We start from the raw sequence: 23,084 nt of genomic DNA, 5'->3' as shown, positions 1-23,084 counted from the left end.
GAACTGGAAACAAGGTAGATACCCATTGATTGGAAAATGCCTAAATAAATTGTGGTACAAATGTAAGATTACTGTGCTGTAAGAAATGATGAATATGTTGATCACAAGGGAGCCTGGAACAGTTTTCATGAGCTGATCCAGAGTGAGGGAAGTGGAGACAATAAAACAATATGTACAATGAATACAATAATGCTAATGGAAAGTCAGAGCTTACCCTAGTGAGAGTGTGAGGACAGGGAAATATTTTTTGTGGTAACTCCTGGCTATAAAAACCAATTTGGGGGGCAGTTAGGTGGTACAGTGGTGAAAGCACTGGTCCTGGATTCAGGAGGATTTGAGTTCAAATTTGGCCTCAGATGCTTGACACTTACTAGTTGTGTGACCCTAGGTAAGTCACTTAACCCTCGTTGCCCTGTAATAAAACAAAAACAACAACAACAAAAAAAAGAACAACCCCAAAAACCCAATTTGATTTAAAAATATATTATGAAATTCATGGGCTCATGTGAGATATACTAATTTATGGATGAAGATTTAGAATAATAGAGGAGAGGTACTTCTATTGTCCACTCAGGGCATTGGAAGATTCTTGGAAGTGTCCAGGTGGGCTTGGATGGACTTTGAGCTGCTTCTGGGGGCAGGGGAAGGGCAGGGTAGCTCAGCAGGGTGATGGGGGTACCTTAGCTTTGCCTCAGCTTGTGGAGAGGGCTCCCAGATGCTGGGTCAGGATCCCAGGATTGGTGTCAGCAGGTGGGCATTTCTATGGTACCTCCAGTGGAAATCTTTGTGGGAGATGGGCCAGGTGTAGCTAAAGAGCTCCTTCCCTGAGGCAGGGCCCTTGAAAGGTGGTGGAAGCCAGTGAGGACCCTGGAGGCAGCTCCTATAGCCAGCCCCCAGCAGGGTAACCTGGATATCTAGGATTCTCCTCTCTCAGTCACCAGATGGGCACCAGGGGCATGGATTCTAGGGTTAGGTCAAGGGCACAGCCAATTCTAAAACTGGAGGCTGGCGGTGGGTCAGTCACTGGATTTCATAGTAGCTGTGGCTGCTTTCCTCCAAAGCACTGATCCCTGGGCAGGTGCCCACTTATCCAGGTATAAGGGCAGTACTGTGAAAAATGTAGCAACCACAACATGATTGAAAAATGTACATTTCAAAATTATAAAGAACGAGCATGACCTCAGAGAAGAAATATGAGAAGGCAGCCTCTTTCCACCCTGTTATCCAGATAGGACTCCAGTTCACAGGTTCAATAAATTACTAATATTTTTTCAGATGTTTTTCAATGTGTACAGATAATTTTTTTTAAAAATAGGTTTTTTTTGGTGAGACATTTGAGGATAAGTGACTTACCCAGGGTCACACAGCTAGTAAGTGTCAAGCGTCTGAGGCTGGATTTGCACTGGGGTACTCCTGACTCCAGGACCGGTGCTCTATCCATTGCGTCACCTAGCTGCCCCGTATAGTTCAAATTTGCTGATTTTTTTCTCATCCCCTTTTAAAAAATTATTTGTTATATGAGTTCTCTGGGGCATGGAACAGAAGAGGTACCTGAAGAATATAGGCCAAGTAAAAACAAGAGGTATAAATTTGGCATAAAAGAAGACAATTGCAATCACTCAAGTCTAGAGGTGATCAAGTCTTAAAGTGGGGAGGCAGCTGTATAGGTAGAGAGTCTAGGACATGGAACAGTGAAGGCAAAAAGTACAAGATTTACCAACAGATTGTCTATGTGGGGTGAGTGACAATAGGCAGTCCAGAATGACAGTGAGTTTGCTAGTCTGGCTGACTTGGAGAATAGTGATGCCTCTTAGTGAGTCAAGAACTATTTATTAAGCACCTACTATGTGCCAGACACTGAGCCAGAACATTAATTGGAAAGTTAGAAAGAAGGAAGTATTTTGGGAAGAAAGATAATGAATTCTGTCTTGAACATGTTGAGTTTTAGATGCCTCTGGGATATTCAGTTCTAAATGTCAAAATGCAGTCAGTGATGGGAAATTAGAGTTCAGGAGAGACATATAGTGTTAGATATATAGATTGGGGAATCATGTACAGAGATTGAACGCACGGGAACTAATGAGAACACTGTTAGCACAGAGGGGAAAAAGAGATGAGGGCCAAGAACAGGGCAATGAAGAGATCACTGGTAACTTTGGAGAGGGAAGTTTTAATTGAATGATTGGGGTCACAAGGCAGATTGCAGAAGGTTAAGAAGAATGATCGGAGAGAAAGTGGAGGCCTCTAGTGTAGATTTTTTTTTTAACCCTCTTAACTCTATACTGTCTTTTTTTTTTCTTTTAAGTTCCTTTCCCCTTTATCCATTTCCTGTTAAGTCTCAGCCTTGCATCACTCCCACATCCCACTGACTTTGATCTTACACATATGCTCCTGAACGAAGCTGGAAAAAATCATGAAATTTGTGCTGATTGGACACACTACAACTTTATGTTACATAATCTTAACTAGGCTTTCTCTTTTGTGGACAGCAAAAATGGAGGGGAATGGGTGACCTGAGAAAGCTGTTTTCTCTTGCCAAGAGAGTAAAATAGGAGCTAAAACAGGAGGTAGGGGAAAATGTCTATGAGACTGATGCCTGTGTCTTTCTGACCTATCCAGGGCAGGCTAAGGGAAGAAACCAAGCCCCACTCAGGCCTAACATGGGAAGAAAAAGAGATGTTCAGCTGTGACTGTATCAATCACTGCTAAAAACTAATTTATTTATTTGTTTTCAACAGTCTTTTCAATTTTTGAGTTTCAAATTCACTTCCTCCTTCCCTCCCACTCCTTCCCCCACCCACTGAGAAAGCAAGCAATATGATATCAATTACACATGTGAAATCATGCAAAACATTTCCATATTAGCCTTATTGCAACAAAAAAAAGAGAGAATGAAAGGAAAGGAAAGGAAAGGAAAGAAAGAAAGAAAGAAAGAAAGAAAGAAAGAAAGAAAGAAAGAAAGAAAGAAAGAAAGAAAGAAAGAAAGAAAGAAAAGAAAGAAAGAAAGAAAAATATGCTTCAATTTACACTCAGAGTTCATTAGTTCTCTCTCTGGAGGTGGATAGAATTTTTTTTATCATGGGTCTTTTGGAACTGTCTTGGGTCATTGTATTTATTGATCAGAGTAGCGAAGTCTTTCACAGCTGATGATCATTACAACATTACTGTTACTGTGCACAATGATCTCCTGATTCTTCTCCCTTCACTTTGCATAGGTTCATATGGTCTTGACAAGTTTTACTGAAACTGCCCCCGGATCATTTATTTCTTTTCTCTTTCTTTCTTTCTTTTTGGGGGTGGGGCAATGAGGGTTAAGTGACTTGTCCAGCGTCACACAGCTAGTAAGTGTCAAGTGTCTGAGACTGGATTTGAACTCAGGTTCTCCTGAATTCAGGGCGAGTGCTTAATCCACTGAGCCACCTAGCTGCCCCCTGATCATTTCTTGTTGTTGTTGCTGGTTTTTGTGGGGCAATGGGGGTTAAGTGACTTGCCTAGGGTCACACAGCTAGTAAGTGTCAAATGTCTGAGGCCGGATTTGAACTCAGGAACTCCTGAATCCAGGGCTGGTGCTTTATCCACTGCCCCACCTAGCCACCCCAACTGATCATTTCTTATAACATAATAGTATTCCATCACAATCATATACCACAACTTATTTAGCCATTCTTTGATTGATGGGCATCTCCTCAGTTTCTAATTCTTTGCCACTACAAAGAGCTGCTATACATATTTTTTATACATTTAGATCCTTTTCTTTTTTAAAAAATCTCTTTGGGATACAGACCTAGTAGTGGCATTTCTGGGTCAAAGGGCATGAGTAGTTTTCTAGCCCTTTGGGCATATTTCCAAATTGTTCTCCAGAAAGACTGGACCAGTTCCCTACTCCACCAACAATTCATTAGTGTACCTATTTTTCCTCATCTCTTCCAGCATTTGTCATTTCTGAAAGGTGTGAGGTGTACCTTAGAGTTATTTTACTTTGCATTTCTCTAATCAATATTGATTTAGAGAATTTTTATATTACTATTGATATCTTTGATTTCTTCTTCTGAAAACTGCCTATTTATATTCTTTGATCATTTATCAATTGGAGAATGGCTTGTTATTTTTACAAATTTGACAATTCCCTATATATGTGATAAATGAGGATTTTGACAGAAAGGTTTGCCCTTAAATTTTTTTTTTTTAAGTGAGGCAATTGGGGTTAAGTGACTTGCCCAGGGTCACACAGCTAGTAAGTGTTAAGTGTCTGAGGCTGGATTTGAACTCAGGTATTCCTGACTCCAGGGCCGGTGCTCTATCCACTGCGCCACCTAGCTGCCCCTAAAATTTTTTATATTACTTCAGTTTATGGTACTTTTAAGCAAAATGTCATTTCCTTGATTGTCTCTTTTAATTAGATCTAATTTTGCTTTTGCTTTGTCTGAGATCATGATTTCTACCCTTGCCTTTTTTATTTCAGCTGAAGCATATTAGATTCTGCTCCAGCCCTTTATTTTAACTTTGTGTGTGTCTTTCTGTTTCAAGTGTGTCCCTTGTAAATAACATATTGTTGGATTTTGGTTTCTAATCCATTCTGCTTTCTGCTTCTTAAAGCAGAAGCTCATCCCATTCACATTCACAATTATGATTACAAATTGTGTTTTCCTTCATCTCATTTTTTTCTTTCTTCCTTTCTCTTTTTAATCCTGTCCTTCTTTAAATGTTTGTTTTGCTACCTTCCTCTTCCAACCCCCTCCTTCCCTTTTATCCCTTTCCCCTCCAATTTACCTTTTGGGAAAGATAGATTTCTATACACAACTGAACATTTTTGTATACTCTTCCTTCTTTGAACCAATTCTGATGAGAGTCAGGTTCAAGCATTGTCTACCAACCCTACATTTTCCCCTCCAAACTCTCTCACACACCTCTTTTATGTGAGAAAAATTTCCTTATTGTACTTCTCTCTTCCCCCTTCTCCCTCTTTCTCACCCCTCCATTTTTTGAGATCATTCCAACATAATCAACAAGAGGAAAAATGACATTAAACGAGCAGAGCTCCTGATACAATTACCCCCAAAACCAACATAATCAACACACACCCATGCTCTCTGTTTTTGTAAACTCCTTGTAACTTCCCCAATAATGACAAAGTTCTTAGGAGTTACATGAATCATATTCCCCTATAGAAATGTAAATAGCTTAACTTAGTGAATCCTTTATGATTTCTCTTTCATGTTTACCTTTTTTTGTTTTGTTGAGGTAATTGGGGTTACGTGACTTGCCCAGGGTCACACAGCTAGTAAGTGTCAAGTGTCTGAGGCCAGGTTTGAACTCAGGTCCTCCTGAATCCAGGGCCAGTGCTCTATCCACTGTGCCACCTAGCTGCTACCTCATGTTTACCTTTTTATGCTTCTCTTGAGTCTTGTGTTTAAAGTCAAACCTTTTATTCGATTCTGGTCTTTTTATCAGGAATGCTTGAAAGTCCTCTTTTTCATTAAATGTCTGTTTTTCCCCCTGAAGGATTATAATTAATTTTTGTGGGTATGTCATTCTTGTCATAATCCTAGTTCCTCTGACTTCTAGAACATACATGAATGCTCAGTTGTGTATAGAAATCTATCTTGCCCAATCAGTGTGGAAGCCATTAAATCTTGTATTGTTTAGAGGGGAACATTGGGAGGGTTCAGCTGGTTGGCTGCCTCTATTCCTCCATCTTGACCCTGAGAGATCACTCACTGTTGAAATTGGTTGAAATCCCTCTTCTTCACTCCCTGATAAATGTGTTTTCAACAGAAGGGCTAAAGGAGGAGATCCCTTTTGAGGCATGTAGGAGTTAAGGTGAACAATGAAAAGGAAAATGATCTACTGATCCCTTCCACAGGTTATTGAAAGTGGGGTCATTGAATTGGACCATTTGGCTACTGTCCATTCCATTGTTCAATTATCCCAGCTGCCTGAGGGTGTATCATATGATGTCTTTTTTTTTGGGGGGGTGAGGCAATTGGGGTTAAGTGACGTGCCTAGGGTCACACAACTAGTAAGTGTTAAGTGTCTGAGGCTGGATTTGAACTCAGGTCCTCCTGAATCCAGGGCCGGTGCTCTATCCACTGCGCCACCTAGCTGCCCCTGATGTCTTATTCTTAAACCCGTTGCTGTGTACAGGTGGCACAAAATGAAGTTCTATTCTTAGTAGAGAGCTAATTTGGATATCCAAGCTCCCCAAAGTGGTAGGTCTTAAGGGCTTTGACAATGACTTTTGACAGTGGGACATCTCAATGCAACAGCTATTCCATATTCAACATGAGTGTCAATTGCTTTAAGAACATATTGGGGGGCAGCTAGGTGGCGCAGTGGATAAAGCACCAGCCCTGGAGTCAGGAGTACCTGAGTTCAAATCCAGCCTCAGACACTTGACACACTTACTAGCTGTGTGACCCTGGGCAAGTCACTTAACCCCAATTGCCTCACTAAAACAAAACAAAACAACAAAAAAAGAGTATGTTGGTTGTGTTCCTGGGGATGTGACCTGCACATGTGACCTAGGAATGTGATACATTTGGGGGAATTGCTCTAGGGTGAATGCACCTCTGTCTGTGTTAGCAAGATTCCTTGCTTAGCTGCCTATATATGGTTAATTGGTTACCATGCATAGTTCAAGAATGTACCTGTGGAATGGGCTTCATCAGTCTTAGTGTTCCACAAGGTTTCATTCAGGTAGGTCTCCATATAGATAACAAACAGTGGTGTGTTGGAGTTGGCTGGTATAGTTTTTAGGGAGCCAATTGTTAAATTTTCAGGAACTCTTTAAGCACGTTGTTCAGTGGAACCAGTTTCAACTTTAATCAACTCCTGCACCAGCAACATTATTAGCTGCATTAAGAGAACTAGTGTCAACCACAGCAGAGCACATTTTCAATACATTATCGTCTACTTTAAATGATTGTGGCTCTAATAATAAACATTTTGAAATTGAACTTAATTTCATTGTGTTCTGATGGTGCTAATATAATGCTGGGGGGGGGAGGGCTGGAGTAGTTTCAGTTTTTTGTTTGTTTGATTTTTTGTGGGGCATTGAGGGTTAAGTGACTTGCCCAGGGTCACACAGCTAGTGTCAAGTGTCTGAGGCTGGATTTGTGGAGTAGTTTCAAAGTCGTTATCACCAATTTCATAAAACTCAAACCAAGCTAAAAACTGTAACCTGAAATTATTAAAGCTGGTCAAGTACTGGGACTGAGATGGGCAGTGTATATTTTACAACCTGCTGTTGCCATCTGTCTGCTGCATATCCTACATAATATCTGCATTTTCCTCATTCTCCTTTTTACCCTGGTTTGGCAAAGACATCAGAGCATGTTAATTTCCAGTATGACCTTGCTTTAAGGATGGGCACTCTTGAAGAATTTTGGTTACTTTCAGCTGCATTGCAGCCAAGATCACCAACATTCAGAAACCAACAAATTAAGCAAATGTACCATACAAGCTTTGGAAAATGTAAAGATTGGTACTGGAAAGCATGAATCTCCAAATGAAGATCTGATTAAATCAGATGCATTTTAAGACATTTCGTTTAATTAAAATGACTAATGTTCTTCCAAGGAATTCATTACTAGAATATATAATTCAATATGCAAACATGTCATTTACCAGATAGAAACAATGCTGCTGCTGCTGATAATAATAACTAACATTTATATAGTATTTATGGTGTGCCCGGCAGTATGCTAAGAACTTTACAATTACCATCTCATCTGGTCCTCACAACAACCTTTGGGAGGTAGGTGCTATTATTATCCTTATTTTACAGATGAGGAAACTGAGGCTGAGTGAGACTTGCCCAGGGTCACACAGCTAATAAGTGTCTAAGGCTGAATTTGAACTCAGTTCTTCCTGACTCTCTGGCACTCTATCCATTTCACCCCCTAGAGACCATGAAGAAACCATTTTAAAATTATTTTGATTTATTAGAACCATCTACTTGGCTGTATGAAGAACTAACCACCATAAAGATTTGGTGAAAAAAATTGTATAATTTAGGTGAAATTTTATTTTATTGTTATTTTTATTATAAAAATACTTTATCATTTTCCAGTTACACGTAAAGATAGTTTTCAACATTTGTTTTCATAAGATTTTTAGTTCCAAATTTTTCTCCCTCCCTCCCTCCCTTCCCTCCCCCCTCCCCAAGACAGAAAACAATCTGATATGGGTTATATATGCACAATCACATCAAACACATTTTTGCATTAGTCATGTTGTGAAAGAAGAATCAGAACACAAGGGAAAAAACCTCAAAAAAGAAAAAAAACAACAACCAAAAAGTAGAAACAGTATAGTTCAATCTGCATTCAGAATCCACAGTTCTTTTTCTTTTTCTTTTTCTTTTCTTTTCTTTTTTTTTCAGGGCAATGAGGATTAAGTGATGTGCCCAGGGTCACACAGCTAGTAAGTGTAAAGTGTCTGAGGTCAAATTTGAACTCAGGTCCTCCTGAATCCAGGGCCGGTGCTTTATCCACTGAGCCACCTAGCTGCCACCCACAGTTCTTTTTACTGGATATGAAGAACATTTTCCACCGAGTTCTTTGGAATTGTCTTGGATCATTGCACTGCTGAAAAGAGCCAAGTCCATCACAGTTGATCACTGTGTTAGGTGAAATTTTAAAACATGAAACTGATTTAAACGATTTTTAGCATTTTACAGATAAGAATGTTAAAGGGCAGCTAGGTGGCTCAGTAGATAGAGCAACAACCCTGGAGTCAGGAGGACCTGAGTTCAAATATGGCCTCAGACACTTGACACGCTGTGTGACCTTGGGCAAGTCACTTAACCCCAATTGTCTCACCTAAAAAAAAAAAAAGAATGTTGAATCAAATAATGTTCCAATCTCTACCACCATACAAAAAGATGAAGAGATAGTACTATTATATTCGGCAGTTCTGAAGTTGCAAGAAGTTTCAGTTTAATTACTATAATTTGTACAAGGATGAAAAATAGTTTGATAGTAGATTCCCATATCAAAATTAATTTTAATAACTTTATTAGGAAAACAGTTAATTAACTGGGAAGCAACTCCATTTCTCACATCGTGGTTGAATTGCAACCTTAGATTGGCTAGAGATACAAAAGGTCAGCAAAAATCAATGAAGTATTCTGTGAGAATCAATTGGCTATATAGAATTCATAATAAAGAGATTATATATTTTGTTAATATCTGTAAACTATGTGCCACACATCCTTTATATCTGTAGAATTTATAGCCAACAATAATATATGTGCATACACATATATGTAGCACACATATATGCGAACATGTGTGCATTTATTTCCCAGAGCTGGCTCTTAACAATTACTAAGTGCACACTACTGCCCGAAAGGGAGGCACCCACCTGGGAGATACTACAGAGCAGCCTCTTACCATTGGCTGCAGAGGCAAAACAGGTTGCATCTTTAAAATGGCCCAAATGGGACAGTATACCAGGGACTATGCTGGGTGGGGCCCTGTGGACCCCAAATGGGCTGGGGGGTTGCGTCTGTTTTGTTTTGTCCTTTGTAGTTCTAGGTGTAGGCGGTGGAATCTCTGGACCCAGAGTAATGAGCTCAAGGTCTCATGGGCCACAGTGACTTTGGAGTCAGAATTAGGGGCTGAATGCTGCTGCTAGTCCAGCATCAAGCCCTGAGGAGCCAGGGTACTGAGACAGTGGCTTTGGACTTGGAATTGGGTGGGACTATGCTATTTAGGAACTGAATTAAACTGTGAACCTAATACCTCTCCCTTAATACCTCTCCCTTCCCCAGACACTAAGGTGGTGTTAAGATGGATTATGTCTTCCCTCAGGTGTTGGGGGGTGGGGTGTGTGTGTGTGTGTGTGTGTGTGTGTGTGTGTGTGTAATGTTTATACCATCATACTTGCTATACCTTTGAAATAAATATTCCTTCATAAAAGCTAACCTGAGTGTTAAGTGGTTAAAAGGATCTGGGGTACAGTAGACCCCTTGAATTGAGGGAACACAATTGGTAGGGGTCTAAGCCAGTGGCAGAAAGACTAGACATTCCCAGATATCCTTAAGGGTACCAGAAAACCCTGGGTGAGGAGTGAAATGTAACATACCTGGCCCTCAGGAAGTGGGAACCAGGGAAGTCACTGTTAGATATACAAGGAATTTATTCATATTTATAAGAATAAGAGCCATTCTTCAACTTCTAGTCAAAGGAAACGTACAGGCTGTTCTCAAAGGAAAAAAAAAATAGTCGTTATATGGATAAAGACCCAAATCCCTATTAAATAGAGAAATGCAAATGAAAGCAATTCTGAGGTTACAGCTCTTACTCCTTAGACTGGCATAGATTAAAAAGGGAGAGAGAATGATAAATATTAGAAGGACTTTGGTGGTGGTAGGAGTTGGAGGTGGAGTAACAGGTAGGCTTAGTAGTGAACTATTAGTGAACTGGTGCTCTGAATTGGTCCCAACATTCTGGAAGGCACTTTAGAATTATGCCCCCTAAAATCACCAAATTGTGAATAGCCTCTGCCCCAAGGCACTGCCACTACTAGTCCTCTATCCTAGAGAAATAGAAAAAAAAACAAAATGAGAAAAGGACCCAAATTATAGTTTATAAATGTAATAAAATAATATTATTCCATAAGAAACAGTGAAAGGGAGGCAGCTAGGTGGTGCAGTGGATAGAGCACAGGCCCTGGAGTTAGGAGTACCTGAGTTCAAATCCGGCCTCGGACATCTAACACTTACTAGCTGTGTGACCTGGGCAAGTCACTTAACCCCAATTGCCTCACTAAACAAAAAAATAAAAAAAAATCATTTCTCATATTCTCTTCTAGCTTTCTTCAGCAGATTGCCTCCACTATCTCTCTCTCTCATCTTCAATCACTCCCCATATCCTAGCGCCTTTCCTGTTGCCCATAAACACACCCATGTCTCCTTCGTCCTTTTTTTTTTTTTTGTGAGGCAATTGGGTCTCCTTCATCCTTGAAAAACCATCCTTGTTAGCTGTCTTATCTCCTCTCCTTGATCTTTTAATTGTCAGATCTAATAATTCTCCATCTTTATCCCTCTTGACTTCTCTGCAGCTTTTGACATTTGGCTACATCTTCCCAGACATGTGTAGGGATACTCTGGGCTCATTCTGCCAGCGGCCAGCTGTATCTGCCCCTACTCCCTGAGAGGTAGTAGGGTAATTTTAGTGGCATTGATTCAAACTCCTGTACCAGTGTGTCTTCTCCACCCCCACTCTTAGACACAACAGAGACAGAAGGAAGAGAATAGGCCGTAAAACCTTAGTGCAGAAACACAAAAGCCTGAGGCCTCTCACTCACTTAAACACAGCCAGGCAGGTCTGAGCACTAGGCTTCTCTTTATCTACTTAGTGTCTTTTGAATGAACCCCAATTCCAGCTTTGCAGTCAACCAGTACAGTGCTTCTCTTCCCCATGTGGTAAGCAGACAGGAAACAGTTAGAGAATGTCTGTGTATGCTCCAAATCAGGGAGCCGATCACTCTTGTTACACATCACCATGCTTTTCTGCAAACAAGCACTACAGTCTCTTCCTGGTGGGGATGACATCACCTTCGAAAGCTGCACATGCTCAAAAGAGCTCACAGCCTCAGAGCCACCTTCACATCCGCAGCAATTAGCACACTACCTTACACATGATAAATCCTTAATACATGCTTGTGGTTGTCGCTGCTGTCCCTACTCATTCATTATACACACCACTATCTTTTCTTTAAACTTTGCCTTTGTTGGATTAAGAAATTCTTGTGAGATATCTATCAGTCCTTGACTTTAGATTTGATTACACTAGCTAAATGTTAAATATATTTACAAAAAAATTTCGGATTATTGTGGCTTTTGGTAATGGAAGGGAAATGATAAAGATAGCAAGTGTTTTCAAAGGAGCTGCACACCAAATAATTTGCTCATTTTGTCAGTTTCTGGTCAGTTTGAACTCGTGTTCACAAAAAAAAGCTTGTAACAAAGGGGAAATAGGTATGTGCAGTAAAGATACACCCCCCCCCCAATTTAAAAACACCGTAATGCTAGGCAGTTCTTTTGAACAAGGTTAGCTCGGAAGAAGAGGTAGGAGGATGCTACCTCTTTGGGGGGGGAAGGGGGGGGTTATGGGTGTGTTCAGAACACTCCGTATCCGGTATGAATAGGTAGATGTATTGGCTAGTTTTACATAAATATTTGTTCTTTCTTTTCATTCTTTGTAAAGACAAAGACGCTGAGAGCTGGAGGGTGAAAAAGATACCTTGGGGAATGTAAGTAATATAAAAATAAGATTCTGATACACTTTTTAAAAGAAAAAAAACATTCATCCCTGATGCATAATTACGAAAGGAATCTCCATCCATTTTTCTTTTAAAAATTATTTTATTTTTCAATGACCAAGCATTTTTTTCTCCCTCCCACCTGCCCTCCCCCCCAATTAAAACACTACGCTCCCTTCCCCCTCCCCTCCTTAACCGATGTGCATAGTCAAGCAAAACAAATTTCCATGTTGTCCCCGTCCAGAAATCTAAGTCTCTGCAGTTGCAGCAGCGGCAGAAGCAGAGGCGGTAGCGGCAGCGGCAGCAGCAGCAGTCCCAGCGACAGCCCCAGCTACAGCAGCAGCCCAGAAGCAACAACAGCCCCAGCCACAGCCGCAACCGCCCTAGCAGCCAGAGCCGCAGCCGCCCCAGCAAGAGCAGCGGCCCCAGCCCCGGCAACAACCCCAGCAACAGCGGCCCCGGCTGCGGCCCTGGCAGCGGCAGCGGAGGCAGAGTCGGCTCCAGCGGCACCAGAGGCTCCCAGGCTGGGGGCCCAGGGCCGGGATCTCTGCCGGAGGAGGAAAACCCGGGTTCCGGGGGCCGAGCTCCGGCGGGGCCTGAAGACCTCCAGGGACCGCCCGGCAGGGTAGGGCGCGCGGACCCCCGAGGCCCGCGGCGGGCTAAGAGCGACCGGCTGGGCGGCGCAGCGGCCTAGCCCGGGCCGCGGAAGGCGGGGGGCCTCGGGAGGAGGCCGCTAGCCCGCCAGCCCCCCCCCAAACCTCAGCGCGCCCCCCCATAGCCGAGCCCGCGGGCGCGCGAGCGGCGCAGCCCCCTCCCTTCCCCCCTCCTCCTCCTCCCCCGCCCGCAGAGAAGCCGAGCCGAGCCCGCCGAGCCCCGGAGCAGCAGCAGCAGCAGCGGCGGCGGCGGCGGCGGCGTCAGCAGCGTCCGTCCCGGGCCCTCCGCGGACGAGGGCAGCGGCGCGGGGGGATGGACCATTGCGGCCCCGGAGGGGAGCTCCTGGCGGCCATCGGCGAGCGGTGCCTGGGGCCCGACGAGGAGGCTCACGTGAAGGCGTCTCTGGGGAGCGGCGGCAGCGGCGGCAGCGGCGGCGGCGGCGGCGGCGGCGGCGAGATGGGCGTGTCCGCCCACTTGCAGTCGTCCAAGGCCGGCACGACCCGGTTCTTCCGCAGCAACACGCACAGCTCGGTGGTGCTGCGGGGCTTCGATCAGCTGCGCGGGGAGGGCTTGCTGTGCGACGTGAGCCTGGTGCCGGGCGACGGCGATGAAGCGTTCCCCGTGCACCGGGCCATGATGGCCTCGGCCAGCGACTACTTCAAGGCCATGTTCACGGGGGGCATGAAAGAGCAGGACCTCAAGTGCATCAAGCTGCACGGCGTGAACAAGGTGGGCCTGAAGAAGATCATCGACTTCATCTACACGGCCAAGCTGTCGCTGACCATGGACAACCTGCAGGACACGCTGGAGGCGGCCAGCTTCCTGCAGGTGCTGCCGGCCCTGGACTTCTGCAAGGTCTTCCTCATCTCGGGCGTGTCGCTGGAGAACTGCGTGGAGGTGGGGCGGCTGGCCAACACCTACAACCTGACGGAGGTGGACAAGTACGTGAACAACTTCATCCTGCGCAACTTCCCCGCGCTGCTGCACAGCGGCGAGTTCGAGAAGCTGCCCTTCGAGCGGCTGGCCGCGGCGCTGGCCAGCAACAGCCTCAAGCACTGCGGCGAGCTGGAGCTCTTCAAGGCCGCGTGCCGCTGGCTGCGCCACGAGGAGCCGCGCATGGAGCTGGCGCCCAAGCTCATGAAGAACATCCGCTTCCCGCTCATGTCGCCGCAGGACCTGATCAACTACGTGCAGACGGTGGACTTCATGCGGGCCGACAACACCTGCGTGAACCTGCTGCTCGAGGCCAGCAACTACCAGATGATGCCCTACATGCAGCCCGTCATGCAGTCGGAGCGCACGGCCATCCGCTCCGACAGCACGCACCTGGTCACGCTGGGCGGGGTGCTGCGGCAGCAGCTGGTGGTCAGCAAGGAGCTGAGGATGTACGACGAGAAGGCCAACGAGTGGAAGGCCCTGGCGCCCATGGACGCCCCTCGCTACCAGCACGGCATCGCCGTCATTGGCAACTTCCTCTACGTGGTGGGGGGCCAGAGCAACTACGACACCAAGGGCAAGACCGCCGTGGACACGGTCTTCCGCTTCGACCCCCGCTCCAACAGGTGGATCCAGGTGGCGCCCCTCAACGAGAAGCGCACCTTCTTCCACCTGAGCGCCCTCAAGGGCCACCTGTACGCCGTGGGCGGCCGCAACGCGGCCGGCGAGCTGGCCACGGTCGAGTGCTACAGCCCGCGCCTCAACGAGTGGAGCTACGTGGCCAAGATGAGCGAGCCCCACTACGGCCACGCGGGCACGGTCTATGGGGGGCTGATGTATATCTCGGGGGGGATCACTCACGACACTTTCCAGAAGGAGCTCATGTGTTTTGACCCGGACACGGACAAGTGGACCCAGAAGGCCCCCATGACCACGGTCAGGGGGCTGCACTGCATGTGTACTGTCGGAGAGAAGCTGTACGTGATCGGGGGGAACCACTTCAGGGGGACCAGCGATTACGACGACGTCCTCAGCTGTGAATACTACCTGCCGGCCCTCGACCAGTGGACCCCCATCGCCGCCATGCTGAGGGGTCAGAGTGATGTGGGGGTGGCCGTGTTCGAAGATAAGATCTATGTGGTGGGGGGGTACTCTTGGAATAACCGCTGTATGGTGGAAATCGTCCAGAAATATGATCCCGAGAAGGATGAGTGGCACAAAGTCTTTGACCTGCCCGAATCCCTGGGGGGTATCCGGGCCTGCACCCTGACGGTTTTTCCTCCGGAGGAAAACACCGGCTCCCCTTCCCGAGAGTCGCCTCTTTCGGCCCCTTAAAAGCCGGGGCTCTGCTTTCACTTCACGTGGGCCTCCCCGGCTCTGGGAGGTGGGGGTGCGGGGGGTGGGGTGGGGTGGGGTGGGGCGTGGGATGCCCCTTTAACGTCGATGTTGTTCTTTACTAGTTCTTAGCTTAGCTTACTGTAATTGGTACAGTGACCGAAAATGGCGTCATTTGTGATGTTTTGCGTGTTGTAGAATGCTTATCTGTGCTGAACAAAAGCATCCTAAATGTCTCTTCTCCAGGGCTGAATGTCTAGCCGATGAAAAAGCAAGGTATTGTCTCTAGCAGATGTTTCATTTGTGTGCACCCCGACTTTGTATGACTGTGTGTTGGGTGGGAGGCTTATAGGTGGGTCCAGCTTATAGCAGGAGGAAGCCCAGAGAGTCACCTTGACAGTGGGGTGTGGTTTATGTGTGGCCATGTTGTGTGTGCTTGTGGGGGGTGGTGGGGGGAAGCCTCCCCTTTGTTTTGTGACTGCTAGTTGTTCAAAGGAGGCAGTTTGGGATCACCTGCTTCCCTCTGTTCATTTCAGTCTTTTGGCCTTCTCTCTCAGCCCACCTGACTAGGTAGGTGAGATACATTCCAAGCAGAGGAAGTTGCTCAGACCAGAAATGGTGAATTGCAGAAATAGTGATGTCAGTATAAAAGGCAAGCCTTATTTCTCTGCCCAGGGCCTGCCATCATTGGTATCATTGTTTTTGGTTTGTTCCTTTTCTCATGTAGCCACATACAAGAGAAATAGTATGTCTTAAAAATTTGATAGTTACAACAAATAGGAAAAAAATTTAAAAATCCTTTTCCAACAAAGTTTTCATTAATACAAATGATTAATTGATAGGATTAGTTATTACTGAATTTAGGGGGATGAGGCAAAGAGCAACTTCAGCCTGAGATACTAGATTTGACCTAGCCCCATTGTTTCTTCAGTCCCCATGAATTCTCCCTGTTCTCCTTGGCTAGTGATGTAACTTAATACATGTCATGTCCTCTCCAGAGTTGCTGTTCATGAGGTTTCTTAGCACAAGATGCACCTTCATCAAGAAAGTGTCTTTGCTTCATGAACTCATGTTTTATCTTTTGTTCAATAAAACTTTTAACAGAAAAAAAAGTATGCCTCATTATGCATCTTGAGTTTGTCACTTCTCTTTCCAGAGTTAGGAAGCCTGCTTCATCACAGATCCTCTGGAATCCTAATTGGTCATTGCATTGATAAGTGTTAATGTGGTTTTTTAAATTGTTTGCCTTTACAATGTTGTTATAGTATGAATTTTCTCTTGGTTCTGTTCACTTTACTGTATATCAGTTCATACAAGTATTCCCAGGTTTTTCTGACAGTGTTTCTCATCATTAATTTCAATATAACATTCCATTATATTCATATGCCATACTTTTTCAGCCATTCTTCCACTGATGGTCATCTCTTTAGGTTCCAGTTCTTTGCCACTATAAAAAAGTGTTGCTATAAGTATTTTTTATACATTTGGGTCCTTTTCCTCTTTCTTTGATCTTTGAATATGGGTCTAGTAGAAGTTTGGATGGTCAAAGGTTATGCACAGTTTAGGTACTTTGGGGGTGTTGTTCCAAAGTGATTTCCAGAATGGCTAGACCAGTTCACAGCTCCACCAAATAATGGGCTAATGTGCCTGTTTCCCCAAAGCACCTGCATCATTTGTCATTTTCCTTTTTTTTGTCCTCTGTGCCAATCTGATGAGTGTGAGGCAGAACCTCAGAGTTGCTTTAATTTCTCTCAATATCAGTAATTTTGAGCTCTCTCCCTCCCAACATGGCTGTTTCTTCCCTCAAGAACTGCCTGTTATATCCTTTGACCATAAATTGACATCTTATGAATTGGGGTGGGGAGGGGGTGGCACTTATTTTTGTAAATTAGAATCAATTTCTTATATATCTTTGAAATGAGACCTTTATCAGAGAAAATTCCTATGAAGATTTTTTCCCCCTAGCTAACTATTCCCCTTCTAATCTTAGCTGACTTGGTTTTGATTGTACAAAACCTTTTTTATTTTATGCAATCAGAATGTTCATTTTTATCTTTTTTATCCCTTGTTTGGTCAAGAACTGTTCCCCTATCCATAAGTCAGAAAGAAAATTGCTTCCTTGTTCTATTTTTTTTAATGATATGACCTTTATTTTTAAGTCATATAGACATTTGGATAATCCTAGTGTATATTATGAGGTGTTAGTCTAAATTTAATTCTTCCAGGCTGCTATACAATTTTCCCCAACAGTTTTTGTCCATTTGTGAGTCCTCACTTATGTAGCTGGCTTCTTTAAGTTCACCAAACACTAAACTACTACATTTCTATGCTTCTGTATGTTTCCAACCTAATTTATTACACTGATTGATCTCTTTTTTAACCAGTGTCAAATTGTTTGAATGATTTCCTTCCTAATTGCCACTCATTTTCATATTTCATATTACTTCCCTTAAGATTCTAGATCTTTTGTTCCTCCATAATAATGTTATTATTATTGTTATTATTAGTTCTATAAAGTAATCCTTTGGTACTTTGCTATAGCACTAAACAAGTCATTTAGGTAATTTTGTCATTTTCATTATATTGGCTTGACTTAACCAATTATTAAAATCTGTCTTCGTTTCCTTAAAGAATATTTTGTAGTCATTCACATAGCTCCTATGTATCTTAGTAGGTAGACTAGCAAGTATTTTATAAATTTAAGCAGTTATTTTAAATAGAATTTTTCTTTCTATACCTGCCTGCTGGATTTTGTTGGTAATATGCTGAAATGTTGATCATTTGTGTGAATTGATTTTATCTGGTGCAACTTTGCCAATGTTATTGTTTCCATTAATTTTTTAAGTTCTCTAGGTTTCTTCAAGTAAATCAATATATAATGTGTGAAAAGTGATCATTTTGTATCCTCTTTGTCTGTGTTTATTCCTTCTATTTCTCTTTCATGTCTTCTTGCTAAAGCAAATATATCCAGTGGTAGTGGCAGCAATGGTGGAGATCCTTGCTTTATCCATGATCTTTATCCATTTTCCTCAAGTTATTTTTTTAAAGATTATACTCATATGTCAGGTGTCCATTGGGAACTTTTCATGGGCATGTGGCAAAAGATGCTGGTTTGTACTTTTCTGTGCCAAATAGCTATCCCATATATTTTACATACTTAGGCATATCAGAGTCTATATCAGTGAGAAGGACAGGGAAAGGGTAGCAAGTTCAGATGGCCTGACTTTCAAAGAAGGAGGAAGTGTTGGGTGAAGGTGGACAAAAGGAAGTTGTAGGAGTGGCCATGAAAAAGGAATATGCCCTCTGCTTCTTCTGGGTCTGTGGAGGGAATCATAAGAATAGTAGAGGTGAGGGGCAGTGAGGTGGTACAGTGGATAGAGCACTGGCCCTGGATTCAGGAGGACCTGAGTTCAAATCCAGCCTCATACCCTTGACATTTACTAGCTGTGTGACCTTGGGCAAGTCACTTAACCCCAATTGCCTCACCAAAACCAAAACAACAAAAAAAGAATAATAGAGGTGAAACACACAGCATTTTCTATAGAGATGTCCCATAGAGAGACCTGTTGTACACTTCCAAAAAATTATATTCCATAGGAGTAGAGATTGAGAGTAAGAATTACTGCAGAGCACTAAAACTTTCAGAACTTTTTTTTTAGAGTAACTGCTTTCTTGCAAATCTTCCTTTTTTAGAGTAACTACTGAAACTCCTCCCTGTGAAGCTGTACCTGAGTGTAACGTTTTCAGTTTGCCCCTAATGAATCCAACTGTACTAAATTCAGACAAGTGGTCTAGCCTGTCATGATCCTGGCTCTGCCGTCCAGGGTGTTAGCTATCCCTTCCAGGTTTGTTTCATCTTCAATATAGATAAGCATGCCAGGTATATTTTTATCCAAGTCATTGGAAAAGATGAAATACAAAGATCACTAGGGTACTCCACTGGAGACTTCCTATCAAGCTAACATTTAACCCTTAATGAGCACACTTTAATTGCCTTGTCATCCAACTAGATCTGAAAATTATATTATCATTTAGTCTATATCTCCATCTTTTCCACAAGAACAACAGCTTTGTCAAAAACCCACCAAAGATAGGTTACTTTAAAAAGTAATAGCCCGGGGGCGGCTAGGTGGCGCAGTGGATAAAGCACCGGCCCTGAATTCAGGAGTACCTGAGTTCAAATCCGGTCTCAGATACTTGACACTAGCTGTGTGACCCTGGGCAAGTCACTTTACCCCCATTGCCCCACAAAAAAAACAAAAAACAACAAAAAAAGTAATAGCCCTTTATTTTCCAACTTCAAATAGATTGGGATGAGTTAGGGACCATCTAGAACATTGAATAAAAGGTCTTGATTTGAGAAAGAAATCAAGGGACACCCCCCAAGTGGGAGTGACTTATCCAGGGTGGCAGAGCTGGCAAGAGAGAGAACCAGCAGGGGTTAAACCTCCCGCTGGAGGTGGAAGTGAGAAACAGGTGTGGGTGGCTGGTAGTAAGTCAGAGATGTGTCTTCACCTTGCTTTAGGGTGGGTTCTGGCTGAATGCTTCAGAGGACGGATGGCAGGTCGTTCATTTGGGAGCCGGAGGGCCACTTGGTTGGGAGAGATGCAGGCTCCTGCTTCCTGGATCTGTCTGGTTGCCAAGGGAAACAGGAGCTGACACGTGGTCCAGCTGAATTCTTTGTCAGCCACTGTATGAGTCCTGTCTCCCAGCCCCTAAAACACTGCACAAAATGAGCCTGGGCTGGCCTTGAAGGAACATAGTTCCAACTGGATACTCCAAATCTCAAGTACACATCCAGCTTTTTGTACTCATAGCCTTGGGTCATTTGGGAGGAGGAGGCAGAGGAACACCAGTGTCCTTCGTCTTGGTACAGCACTTCTTTCTGGTTGGAAGAAGCACTGCATTTGTCCTAGAAAAGAGTCATCTCCCCATATTCCTGGATTATTCCGTGTTCCCTTGTCCCTCCAATATAAAGACACAGAGGATTCCTATCACTACATCTAGGGTGGTGGTAGTAATATGTGGGAAAGATCACCCACTCCCCACCCCACCCCCCCATAAGAACTTAGTGTTGAGGCTGGAGGGATCAGAACAGACAGGGTGGGGATTTGGGTTGTGTGTGGGGGGGTAGGGTGGAATTTACTTATGTGGGCATAATAGGATTGCCTCTGAGCCTGGAAGTGCCTGGTGGGACCTCTTGGGAGAATGGGGGCCTTTTCCTGCTGGAGAAAATGAAAATGGAAAAAGTGGGATGAAAATGATTGTGGTCAGAGACTATTTGAGGGGTCAGAGGAGGAAGGGTCTCACCAAAGCCAGCAGACCAAGAATTCTGTGAGGCCTGGACTTTTGTCTCAGGTATCTGTTTTTCAGGATCTGCCTTAGCTTCAGGACTCTGTACATAGTAGACTGCAGTTTCTTTTTTTCTTTTCTTTTCTTTCTTTTTTTTTTCCGGTGGGGCAATGAGGGTTAAGTGACTTGTCCAGGGTCACACAGCTAGTAAGTGTAAAGTGTCTGAGTCTGGATTTGAACTCAGGTCCTCCTGAATCCAGGGCCAGTGCTTTATCCACTGTGCCACCTAGCTGCCCTCTCTGCAGTTTCTTTTTGACCACTCGGTTGGAAGAAATGAAAGAAGATTAAAAAGATGGCCTGCAGGGCGGCTAGGTGGCTCAGTGGATAGAGAACCGGCCCTGGATTCAGGAGGATCTGAGTTCCAATCCGGCCTCAGACACTTAACACTTACTAGCTGTGTGACCCTGGGCAAGTCACTTAACCCCAATTGCCTCACTAAAAAAAAAATTTAAAAAAAAGATGGCCTGGGTCTTTTTCAGCCAAAACTTCAACCCAGCCACTGTTGGCTGAATTGCTTTGAACAACTTAATTGTATTTGGTAGTAAAGGACACAGTAACCTCGTACAATATAAATGAAGAGAGCTCTGACCAGCCACTAAAATAGACCCTGCAAGTACAGACAGATGCACTTTGGAGAAAGTTGATGCCTCGGGTTGGGCCCCTTGGAAGAGGGGTTAATGTTTCTTGCTGAAAGCTCTCAGAATAGAAGAAGGATCCCACCACTGGCTCCTGAAAACATCCTTGGATTCATTTTGGCTGAGACAAGAAGGAAGACAGAGAGAGGTAAGTGGTTTCAAGTGGGTTTTGGGCTTGCCAACCATTCCTTGTAGTACCTACCCTAAGCCCTTAGCCATGGGAGTTTCTTAAAGATATGGGAGTGATTTAGAATTTTAGGATTAAAAGTTAGAATGTACCTTAGAAATCTTCTCATTTCAGAGATGAGAAGTATCCTGATTTGCCTCAAGATCAGTCACATAGGTAGTTATAAATGTGAATATAGGGAGTTTGGTCTCTTCTGATCCAAAATTTAGAAATCTTTTTTTTTCTTTTTAGTTTTATTTAATAGTATTTTATTTTTCTCCAAGTACATATACAAACAAATTTTTTGTTTGTTTGTTTTTGCAGGCAATGGGGGTTAAGTGACTTGCCCAGGGTCACACAGCTAGTAAGTGTTAAGTGTCTGAGGCCAGATTTGAACTCAGGTACTCCTGAATCCAGGGCCCGTGCTTTAACCACTGCGCCATCTAGCTGCCCCAACAAACAAATTTTAACTTTTGTTTTTTGTTTTGTTTTGATTTTGGTTTTTTTTGGTGGGGCAATGGGGGCCAAGTGACTTGCCCAGGGTCACACAGCTAGCAAGTGTCAAGTGTCTGAGGCCGGATTTGAACTCAGGTCCTCCTGAATCCAGGGCCCGTGCTTTAACCACTGCACCACCTAGCTGCCCCCCAACATTTGTTTTTAAAATGTTGAGTTCCAAATTCTCTCCGTCACTCCCTCCCCAATTGCAGAAGGCAAGTAATTTGATATAGGTTATATATATGTAGTCATGCAAAATATATTTCCATATCAGTCATGTTGTAAAACAAAACATAGACCCCACCCCCCAAAAACAAGAAAAATAAAGAAAATTTTTTAAAAGTATGCTTTGACCTGTATTCAGACTCCATCAGTTCTTTCTCTAGGTATGGATAGTATTTTTCATCATAAGTCCTTTAGTCCTGGATCATTGTATGGCTAAGAATAGCTAAGTCATTCACAGTTGATCATCTTACAATATTTCTGTACAATGATCTCCTGGTTCTCCTCATTACCCTTTGGTTCTCCTCATTACACTTTGCATCAGTTCATATAAATCTTTTTAGGTTTTTCTGAGAGCATGCTGCTCATCATTTCTTAGAGTGCAATAGTATTCCATCCCAATCATATACCGCAATTTGTTCAGCCATTCCCCAATTGATGGGCATCCCCTCAATTTCCATTCTTTACCACCAGAAAAGAGCTTCTATAAAATATTTGTGTACATATAGGTCCTTTTCCTTTTTGTTTCCTTTTTTTTCTCTTTTGGGATACAGACCTAGTAGTGGTATTGCTGGGTCAAAGGTATGCATGGTTTTATAGCCCTTTGGGCATAGTTCCAAATTGCTCTAAAGAATGATTGAATCAGTTCACAACTCCACCAACAATATATAAATGTGTCAATTTCCCCACATCTCCTACCAACATTTGTCACCTTTTTATGTCCTGTTAGCCAATCTAATAGGTACCTCAGAATTGCTTTAATTTACATTTTTCCAATCCAATAGTGATTTAGAGCATTTAAAAAATATGACTATAGGTAGCTTTGATTACTTCATCTGAAAACTAACTATTCATATCCTTTTTTTTTTTTTTTTTAGTGAGGCAATTGGGGTTAAGTGACTTGCCCAGGGTCACACAGCTAGTAAGTGTTAAGTGTCTGAGGCCAGCTTTGAACTCAGGTCCTCCTGACTCCAGGGCCAGTGCTCTATCCACTGTGCCACCTAGCTGCCCCTATTCAT

At 43.5% G+C, this 23,084-nt stretch overlaps 2 protein-coding genes across 2 annotated transcripts; both read left to right on the top strand.

Moving 5' to 3' along the window:
- Positions 1 to 12,129: 12,129 nt before the first annotated feature.
- Positions 12,130 to 13,001, top strand: LOC122734395 (testis-specific gene A8 protein-like). The gene is made up of 2 exons (XM_043975198.1): positions 12,130 to 12,261; positions 12,515 to 13,001. The coding sequence occupies exons 1-2, from the start codon at positions 12,161 to 12,163 to the stop codon at positions 12,897 to 12,899; spliced, it is 486 nt and encodes a 161-aa protein (XP_043831133.1). The 5' UTR covers positions 12,130 to 12,160; the 3' UTR covers positions 12,900 to 13,001.
- A 98-nt stretch (positions 13,002 to 13,099) lies between these two features.
- LOC122734394 (kelch-like protein 9) lies at positions 13,100 to 15,252 on the top strand. Its single transcript, XM_043975197.1, has one exon. It carries the CDS (start codon positions 13,237 to 13,239, stop codon positions 15,193 to 15,195), a length of 1,959 nt encoding a protein of 652 aa, XP_043831132.1. The 5' UTR covers positions 13,100 to 13,236; the 3' UTR covers positions 15,196 to 15,252.
- The last annotated feature ends 7,832 nt before the right edge of the window (positions 15,253 to 23,084 follow it).

The sequence above is a fragment of the Dromiciops gliroides genome, chromosome 1 (assembly GCF_019393635.1).
Source record: "Dromiciops gliroides isolate mDroGli1 chromosome 1, mDroGli1.pri, whole genome shotgun sequence".
Lineage (NCBI taxonomy): Eukaryota > Metazoa > Chordata > Mammalia > Microbiotheria > Microbiotheriidae > Dromiciops > Dromiciops gliroides.
Note: the sequence above shows the minus strand (reverse complement) of the source record. Positions and strands in the feature narration are given on the sequence as shown.